Genomic DNA, 10326 nt, shown 5'->3' with positions numbered 1-10326 from the left:
TGTGTGTGTGTGTGTGTGTGTGTGTGTGTGTGTGTGTGTGTGTGTGTGTGTTTAATGACACATCTTTTGGGACAATAAAGTTAAAATTTAAGTACAGGATATTGTTTCGAGCTGTAAGTACTCTCATTCACTTGAAATTCAAACACCTTAAGACTAAAATGATTATGCAACAGGGGTTTCTAAATAACTCAAAGGTGAGGCTAGAAGGAGTAGGTTATAGCAAGGAGAATAGCCTGTCTATGAACAAAGGGGAGCGTCAGTGTGCCAGCTACTCAAAGTAATCAGATAGATCTGAGAGATCACACATAATTATGGGTTTGTGTGCGTCATTGTCTGCAGCCTTGCGTCTGACCCCTGCAGGCCGATGATAAAACGTTGCACAGGTGTCAGTGAAACATTTTGACTGTACACTGCACTGTGAAAGACAGACACCACCTGCTGCTATCTGAGTATCAAGCCTGCCATGTAAAAATGTTTCGCATGATGACTGATAACACTTGTTTACTCTTGTCTAAGTATGCCCTCATGAGTGTTCAGTCTATGTGCGTAAGACTGATGTTCATTTTGTTCCTAGGATTAGATAAGTGTCTTATCACTGAACAGACGGGTATAAGAGCTGTCCTGACTGAGAGACACAACCACAGCGGTGGTGACAGAGAAAATTTAAAGGATACTTCATTTACCAAGCAATTTTGTGTGGAGAAATAGGTAAGAAAAGTATGATTTTAATACAAATTCGACCAAGGAACACAGGCACCATCACAAAGATAGTGGCTGTGGCTCAGAGGAAGAGCTGGCTGTCCTCCAGAAGGCTGTGTCATAGGTGTGTGAGTGGTTAGTTTAGATCCTGATGGGCAGGTGGCACCTTGCATGCCAGCGTTTGAATATGTTTACCAGATATTGGTATAATTGCATTAATAGCATTAATATATTTGTCTTGTTTGAGAAATAATACATGAAATTGCAAACTTGTTGCATGAGTGGAAATGTTTTTGTGTGCACATCCAACACTATATCTAGGCCAAGTTGAAGATAGCAGATTCAGTGAAGGAATTTAACTGACTGGACAGTTGATGATCTTCGTCTTTTTCTCTTATTTCAGAAGAAATATGAATTAAACCTGCAGTCTACTGTATGTGCATTTTACGATACAGGAAACCCTTTGTAACTTTGTTTTTGTGTACAAAAAGCTAAATCGTTACAGAGAGTGAATCGGAAACAAATTACTGCAAGCTGTAAGCTGTGAAGTGTTAAAACTGCTGTATAAGGGAGTCACTTAAATGTTGATCAGTTATTTACTTTATCCTTCTCCTGATCTGAGGAGAGGCCACTATATGAGCATATCATGTTCAGTCTGTCATGGTTGAAGTATTATTGAAGTAAAAAGAAAGACATTTAACATGGAGAAGAATGCTAAATAATTTTAGGAAAATTAGTTCACAATGAGCAGTACCCTGAGACAGCAAGATACAATACACTCCCTTAATTGTTTCTAGGACACAGAGGTGTCCTAGAAGGTACTTTTGACTGTATTGTGCCTGTTGTATGCCAGTAATGTTTATGTTGTGATTTTTTACCACAGGTTTCCAGCCAACACTCCACATTGTTCATGATGTGCCTGGCCAGAGAAGAATTACTTCTTTAAATCTTTGAGGAGAGTCACTCAGCTGGATTTATCATGTCAGTGAAGCTCCCTAACAGGCTGAGCAGCAAAAAGAAAAGTATGTTTCCTTTTTGTATTTAGATGTTGTAGAACCATGTATTTTTAACATTACTGTGTATTCTGTGTATTCATTAATTAAGATTAATTGATAAAAATACCCACCTAACAATTTTGAGGGGAGGCTTACAAGCAGAAATAAATGGCAAAAATACTTTCTCATTCTTTGGCATGTGGCAGTAGTGTACAACTGCGTAAAACAAAATAATACCTACCCTATTCAAATGCAGCAATAAATGCCACAGTCTGTGTTTTCCTAAACTTCAGCTAATCGAAACATTTGCATTCTACTGAGAAAGGCAGAAATACATTTTGTTTGACCCACAACTTCCTCCTGTGACTGCCCTGGTTTGAAAACAAAATGAGATAGAACAGACAATACAGGAGGAATGTGTTTGGTGAAAAGCCCTGCATTACTGAATGCTTTAATGTATTTACCCATTAATGTTAATTGGGTTGGCGACAGCAAGTGTAAATTTGGATATTAATGGCACCATGGGATGGATGGTGTGTTTAAGGGGAACCCAGCTGTTTTGTTTGCCGGTGTAGCTGAGACTGGGGTAAAATGTAATGACTAGTTAGTTAATGTGCCTTTACTGTTTATAAAATGTTAAAAACAATATATTACGTTAATAAAATAAATAGGAAAATTATTTAGTTTGATTATGAATTTTGAGATATTTTCGACTATTTCATTAAAACTATCTTGTTACTCTTCATTCAAAGTAGTCTGAAGAAATTAGTTCACAAATTAAGGATGGACAAGAACTCAGTACAAGTGTATATTAAAAGTATTCTGTTTTTTTTCAAATTTTCAACAAAAACAAAAGCAACTTTCATTTGTACAAAGAAAAACAATGTTTGCACTTAACTTAAACTGGTATAACTTTTTTTTTCCTGACCATATGAAATTCTCCATTTATCTAGATAAAACAACATTACCATGAACGTTTTAAATATACAGTATAGCTTATCCACAAGTTAAATGATTGATTATTTTTCAAACAGAACCTCCTAAGAACAATTCCCAGGCAGAGGTCCTAAATAAACTGGGATTAGAGGCCTTCTGGACTACACCACTGGACCCAGCATCTATGCTGGACATCAGCACTTGGACTCTGGAGAAGCAAACCCCTCTAGAGCCCAAGGATCTACCAAATGCTTTCCTTCAACGCCTTTGGCTGCTTAGCCCAGATGCCCGGAGTCCTTGTTGCAAACCTCTGCAAGATGTTCTGAATAACGGCAACAAATCCCCTGAGGAGATGATCGATGGTATTGGCGGAGAAAGCCAGAGTGCCATCAACCCCCTTGATCTAGTTACAGCTGTCTTTATGTCCGCCAACACTTTCCTTCAGCAGGAGATGACTGTGCGCATGTTGCAATGCCAATTTGCTGTGCCTCTGGTCCTTCCAAATATAGATCCAGAAGAGCCCAGTCGCTTCCTTCTTTGGCCTTTGAGAGGGGCTGTTGGCCAATGGAGGTCTCACTTTCCAGATAATAACAGGAAGGTCCACGAGGGGGATTTAGCAAGTACATACATGCCAGTGGTTTCTTGTGTGAAGCTTGGTCACAGTGGTGTCTCTAAGTCACAGGTGCTAAACAATGTTATAAGTGGACTCAGATCTCCCCATGACACATTCCTCCACAGGGGAATGGATGGAGGACAGCTGCCCCGAAGACTCTGCAATGGCCTGGTGGAGATTGGATGGTATCTACCCACAGCGGACACTACAAGAGATATCTTTCCTATCCCTGTAGTCATCTCTAACCTCCGTGGTGATGCCAGTACACAGGAGAAATGCCTCAGCCTCTTATGTCAATCGTCTTCAGCTGTGGTTGTGTTCTGTGGGAATCTTAGGGAGAAAGAAAAACAACTCCTTGCCTCCTGCAAAGATACGGTAAGCAAGCTCATAGTGATTGACCTATCAGATGCTGAGAAGAATGAGAACAGCGTTGTGGGGTTTGTTGATCAGAACTTTGAAGAATACATGTCGCTTCCTGGAGTATCAGTGCTGCAAGGCAGAGATTTGAGTGAGGAGGAACTGGCTAATAGGCTGTGTGACACCCTGAAAAGTATGTTACCAGATGAATTGAAACTTGTTTCACTTGAAGCAGCAATGAAATTAGCAGAGGAGCTAGGCCTTAATGTAGATGAAGGGGTGGTCTGTAAAAAGGCAATGGCCACAGTGGATGAAGTTTTGAAAGGTTTAGATGAGGGATCTGCTCAATTTAGGGAAAAACAGCTTCCTTTGCAAGGGCATTTGTGGAGTAAACTTGCTGAAATAGAAAAGGAGGAAAGCAAACAGAGGAAAGAAGGAATAGAATTTCATCCACAACTTCAACGAAAAAAGAAAGACATCTTGGTAGAGTTGAGCAGCTACAAAATGACTCCAGCGATGAAGATTTTCACCGATGCGCTTTTCACAACAGACAAAGTGGAGAGGACTTATTTCCTCAGTTGGATGAAGTTGAGGCTTCGGTCGAATCAAATCAAAAAACTAAACAGTCCACAAGATCTAGTCATAAACCTACAGACAGAAAAGAAAGATGAAATGCCAGAACATTCTGATGAGCTCCAAAATGGAGCTAATGACTCCCCAACAGACAGTGATAGTTTCTGCACAGATTCAACATTTGAAGAGGAAAACACTGAAGAGCTGCCTGAAAAAAACTGCACTGATCCAGTCAAAGAGCAGCAGTTAGATGTGACATCCAACAAAAAAGAGATTCAGGGTGAAGAACAAATTTCAGATTGCGACTTTGAGGACCAAAACCATAATTTGGAATCTGGAGAAAATGGAACCTCAAGCTTCCGATGGAAACAGCTAGATGATCCAGAGCTGACCCAACTAGATGAACCAAAGCTGACACTAACTAAGGCAGATTTGACTTCTTCTGCCAGACAACAAATGTGCTTAGATGTTACCTTAGAACATCTGGTAGCCTCAAGATCACAGCCTATGGAAACTGATCTGTCCTCGCTGGCGCTTGAGCACTTTTTGCGTGAGATGGGCCTAATTTTTGAACTAACACACATCAGCCCCGGGAGTGGGAGCCACAATGTGTTGTGTCTCCCTAGCTTAGCTACAGACCTTCTGATCTATGGGATTCCACTTGAACTAATGGATGGAGATGCCTCACACATTCCCATCCACTGGCTGGGCTGTGTCTTTGCAGAGCTCAAACGTCGCCTACCTCAAGAACAGTGCAGGACTCGAGTGCTGACAAACCTTGGAGTACATCATGGTATGAATGCTGAGGTTCTGTCTGCACTGTTTGGGGTGAAATTTCCGGAAAGAAGGCAGAGATCCACTAGAGGGGTGTACATGGTTGCCCTGTGTCTTCCCGATAACCTCAAAAAGGATATGGAGTGTGATTTTCTGTTGTTAATTGATGTGGAAGGACTTTGCTCAATGTCTCTTGACAGAGACAGAAAAATGCTGATCCACGACAACGAGATGGCCACTGTTGCAACAGGATTGAGTGATGTTTTATTGCAGAATATCTCATCACATGTGAGTACTGAGTTTGAGACTAACCTTACTGTCATGGTCAATGCTCTTCTACGCATCAAAGAATGTGGCTCCATGCCCATTTGCCAACTACTGGCCCAGGATGAAGAAATAAACAGCTTAATACAAGCATCACAGTTAAGGCGTGTATCGGATATGCTTCAGACTGAGACTGGGGACAGAGGAACTAGCAATGCTGACAACCAGTATGCAAAGACCATAAGCTGTATCACCCATGTCAAAGGGCCTTGGTACAATATGTCCCTCTCTGAACCAATTGATAAGCAGTACAGCAATGCTGTGTTAAAGCTTAAGCAGAACCTGTTTGGGGCATTGAAGAAGTGTGCAGCTAAGTCTGAAGCCACAGGTCTGCCTGAATTCATGAGTCGTTTGTGTGCTATTTGGGATGCAGTGAAAGCAGAATCACTCTCCATTGGTCTAGAAAATACTGACATAGCTTTAGCCTTCTCTTTACTGTGCACAGAGATTTCACAATGGGAGGATAGTTTCCTGGAATACATGGAAAGCTGGCTGAAGGGGGCAACAAAGAAAATCTTTGCCACAAAGGCTCTAGAAGCTTTGATCCAAAATGGCCTTCTGAGCGAGTTGAAGATTAAAGCCAGAGATGAAGTCAAAACAGAGGTGGACAAACTCAGGTCAAAAGTGGAGGCCTATCTGATGAAAGACAACCCTCAAAAAATGAACACATTCAGGCCAATCCTAATGAGCAATATGGATGACCTTCAGGGGCGAATAACTGAAGAGACAATACAAAGGTTGGGTGAAGTCAATGAGAGCCATTGTTCTTCAACACAGTTGGTAAAATTTGAGGCCTTACTTGAAAAAGAACAGGAATCAAAGCTACGTGCACTTGCAGAGAACAGCAACTCAACCAAAGTTCTCCTTCAAGATACAGAACTAGAAGAGGAGTTTGAGGGTGGTTGGAGTAAGACACTGTCCAACTTCGACTTCAGGCCTTCAGAAACAGATGATATTACTGCAAGAGTGTGTAATATTTTGAAAGATAATCTAATATACTGTGGTCTCCAAAAACACATGAAAAAACTTGAAGTCATCGGCCAAAATCAGACATCTAGCTTCCAAGTGCTTGATGAGCATTTTGGATACCGCAGCAGATTAAAGCACATGTTTGAAGACAACAACAGACTGCAGAGGTTAGAAGCGCAACAGGTAGCATGCACTATAATAGAAGAATACAAGCAATTTGTAGCAGATAAATTGATCTTACCAGCTGATTTCTCTGACAGCTACATCACAAAACTGTTGGAAAATGTTGAAAAAGCTTTGAAAGAAAAATCTATGGAAATCAGATCAGCTTTTGAGGTGGATCTAAAAGTTTATGTCTGTAGGGCTGCATGCCAAGACTTTAAAAAACTACATGACCGCTATGCCAAAGAAAGTGAGCTTCTGACATGTATTACTGCGACCAAGAGCACATACTTGGCAGAGTTTACCTACCAGTTCAGGAAGAGAGACCAGTGCCAGAGGGTGGCTCAAGCATTTACTTCCATGGTCATCAAACCGACAGTGTTGGATTACATACATAGACCATTAGGGATGCGTATCGTCGAAGAGATCCAAAGTAAAGTCCAGCAGTTTCAGTCCCCACGTGCCTTCCATCAAAAATTGCTGGAGGAGCTGATAGAGGAGGACCACTTTGAGAGCATTCTGGAATATTTGCTTTCTTATGAAAACTTCAGAGTGAGGAAGATTCAGGAGAAAGTGATGGCCCACCTCTCTGAATCAACCAACTTTGATAAATGGAGGCATCAAAGACTTGGAGAAATTATAGGAAAGGTAGCAGCAGCAGTGAGTCAAACAGCAGAAGGTACCAATGGAGTGCTGAGTGATACAAAGCCGCTGCTGGAGAGAGTGTGCCTCACTTTAGAGAGCGATGGAGATGTGGATGTGACCAGGGCCCCGCTGGATGGACCTTTCTTCAGTATCACCACAAAATGGGATCACTTTGTCACATGTCTAATGGAGTTATTGGCGGCAATGCGGTTGGACCTAGCCCAGGAGTTCTCCCAAAATGTGGAGACCACCCAAATTCTTCAGTGCCTCCCAATTCAGCCCCAAGACTCCCTCTTTAACAGAGTGAGAGGCTGTGACCAGCAATGTCCTCTCTGCAGAGCTCCATGTGAGCTGGAAGAGAGGGGCCATGAATTGCACAGGGCTCTGCTCCACAGGCCCAAAGGTATGTTGCCCCATGACTCTGGTTCTCTGTCCTGTATCAGTTGCCTTGGAAGCATGGCCCAAGTCAACCCAGTCAAGAGCACACCCGGGATGTCTGTGGCAGGCAGGGACCTCCATTCCCTCTACCCAGACAGGAGCATCTCCCCTGAGGACCCAAACAGCCAGATGCCCAGTGCTTACTGGAGGTAATGTGTGGTTTATTGAGTCTTCAATAATAATGTTTTCTTACATAATCTGTTCTTGTGGTAGTATATATTGTACCAGTATATATTTTTTCTTGTGTGCAAATTATCCCTAAATTAGCTAAATATTCTTTAATTTACAGGTATGTGTTGGCGAGGTTCAACGAGAGGTTTGCAAAGGAGTACGAGCAGGAACCAGCAGAGGTTCCAGAGGAGTGGGAGAAGATCACTAAGGAGCAGGCATTGTACAGTCTGAGGAAGGGCTTCCTCTGTGGACAATACAAATAATAGGACTGCCCTGTGCTGTAATGCTGTCTTTATCATAATGCATGTGACATTTTATTGATCAAATATTTATCTCGTTTAGAAGTATTTTATCTATTAAGGATGTTAATACTCATTCAAAACACTGATAATGACAACTGATTTGTTTTCATTTATTTCTTTTTGTTTTCATCCTTTCCTTAAATGATCTGAAGACAGCGTGAATAATTCTTCGGTCTTACCATGCATTCAAAGCCAACCAATGACAAAAACCTGTGATATTAAAATTAAAATAAATGTTTTTCCTTTAAAAACTTGGTACCTTAGAAAGGAATATGAATGCACTGGGATTTAGAGAAGGGCAGAAATGTAGAATACATCGTCACATCATGCAACAATAAATCGTCTCATCTTTTTCTCCTAATATATTTTAAAGTATGCCAAATTAACTTGTTCTGTGTTTTGAAATGATCAACTAGAGTCCATCCATAACCGTTAGCCTTTTGTTACAGATGTAGATGTTACGCAATTTAAGTGAAAGAAATATAATAAAAAATTTAAGTGAATGACAAAGAACAGAAACTAATCTTTGAAGTATCTGTATGAACAAACATGCTCTGCTACACCTTGCTATTTACTACCAATCCATTAATCCATCTATTTATCTGTCAAACTATTCTACTTGTATATTTTTAATCAATAATTGTTTGATGTTATTAACAATTTGAACAGCTACTTAGTCTGTCACATGTTTAACAGCAAAATAAAGTACTAATATTGTCATTTCTTTGCGTTCTATCTATTGTATTCTTCCACCTTTTTATTACAACAATTACATGAATCCAAGCAAAAATGTAATTTACCTTTTTATCATCCCCTTATTTTCCCATACTTCCGAAATAATATCATCACTGCATGAACATTAAATCTCATTTTACTACAGTATATATAGTGATAATATATATACTGTAACAGCATATTGGTACAGTTTTATACACACATAAATACCCACACCAACATAAAATAAGAATCTCCTACCACTGACCTCCAATTCTTAGTTAAATTTAACTAAATATTTTACCACAGAACAAACTGAGTGGATTGAATGCTGAGGAATGAAGTGAGGGCAACAAAGGTTAACATCGGGTGGTTGCTGTTTTCACCTGTCAAGACATAATCTAATCTAATCTAATCTAATCATTTTTTTCAGGCAAATGTTCCACAAGACAAATTTGAACTTCCATCATGTTTGAGGTTTATTTTTCCTGTTGAATTGCCTCCTCCAGTTGTGTTTGTTTTGATGAATAATCAGAGTATGAACCAATCTGCCCTGCAGTCAGATGGAGAAAACAAAGCTTCACACAGCAGCAGGTTTCCAGACCAACACAATGATAACATCATATCTGGCAGATCGATTAAACCCACTTCTCCGTGTGTGTGTTCATATCTGGAAGAAGGCAAAAAGAAATTTGATGAATAAAAAAATTATGATTGCAATTTTCTGAAAGATATATCATAGCTATCATGGTCCATAAGAATAACTGGATAAAGGTCTCTACTATAGTATTCAGCTAGGAGAATGTTCATTGCTGGGAATTTTGGCACAGAGTTAAGCTTAAAGTATTTCTGCCAGGATTCGTGAAGATGCCATCATTCAAATTTCACAAATAGAGACTGAAACTAATTTTAATGTGTGAGATTACCTGTTCTAACTAAAGTGTCCTCAGGGTTGTTACTGGGTAACAGGGTAAAAAGCTGATTTAATGGTCAATTTACACGCTTAGTCGTTAACAGACAGGCAAAACAAGCAGACAGATCCAGGGGCTGAGGCAGGAGGGAGGGTAATAATATAGGATGCAGGTCAAACACAAATAATCAGGCAGATAAAGTAACAGCACACATACACATATATACAGCAAACAAATATAAGCTGGCTAAGGTTGACTAAAAGTTGCACTCATATACAATCATAAGGTTATATAACAATAATTGAGGTCACAGTATTTACTGGGACTTCTCCCCAAATCCTGGAGGAAATTTGATTCATAGGATGTGTGCGTTTGTTCCCATACTGAAACTGTTGCAAGTGTTGAAGATGCATTCTCCAAACCCCATTAGTGCTACCACACAATTGCCATAGTGAAGCCCAACCTTCTTTAAATGAAGCTCTAGCATAAGTTCAGTCAGGAAGACTGTACTCTTGTATTCTTAGGCTTGTAGTTTATTTCTCATACATCTGCCATTCACTTCTCACGCATGCTCACTCATTATTCTATCAGCCTCATTAGCCACCACCACCACCAGTGTCTGGACTCCATGTGGGGGATTAATCTTGATGCTGACCATGTCAAGAGTTTATCATCACATTTGTTAATTAAAAACAATTATCTTTTCTTCATCTGACTTGCCTCTCCTGATTGAAATGTCGTTA

At 40.2% G+C, this 10326-nt stretch overlaps 1 protein-coding gene across 1 annotated transcript; it reads left to right on the top strand.

The window, feature by feature from the left end:
* The first annotated feature begins 639 nt into the window (after window positions 1-639).
* gvin1l2 (GTPase, very large interferon inducible 1-like 2) lies at window positions 640-8710 on the top strand. Its single transcript, XM_031860589.1, has 4 exons — window positions 640-708; window positions 1583-1721; window positions 2729-3618; window positions 7775-8710. The coding sequence occupies exons 2-4, from the start codon at window positions 1679-1681 to the stop codon at window positions 7862-7864; spliced, it is 1023 nt and encodes a 340-aa protein (XP_031716449.1). The 5' UTR covers window positions 640-708; window positions 1583-1678; the 3' UTR covers window positions 7865-8710.
* Window positions 8711-10326: the final 1616 nt, after the last annotated feature.

Source organism: Anarrhichthys ocellatus, unplaced genomic scaffold, assembly GCF_004355925.1.
Source record: "Anarrhichthys ocellatus isolate YVR2014 unplaced genomic scaffold, GSC_Weel_1.0 scaffold24, whole genome shotgun sequence".
Classification (NCBI taxonomy): Eukaryota; Metazoa; Chordata; class Actinopteri; order Perciformes; family Anarhichadidae; genus Anarrhichthys; species Anarrhichthys ocellatus.
This window is presented reverse-complemented; position numbering and strand designations above follow the sequence as displayed.

What these genes read in the sequence shown, in the direction of transcription:
- gvin1l2 (XM_031860589.1), top strand. Translation starts at nt 1,679, where the DNA reads ATGTCAGTGAAGCTCCCTAACAGGCTGAGCAGCAAAAAGAAAA. An exon ending in GCTGAGCAGCAAAAAGAAAA is followed by an intron (nt 1,722 to 2,728) that starts GTATGTTTCCTT and finishes TTTTTCAAACAG; the next exon opens with AACCTCCTAAGAACAATTCC. An exon ending in TTGCCTCCTGCAAAGATACG is followed by an intron (nt 3,619 to 7,774) that starts GTAAGCAAGCTC and finishes TTTAATTTACAG; the next exon opens with GTATGTGTTGGCGAGGTTCA.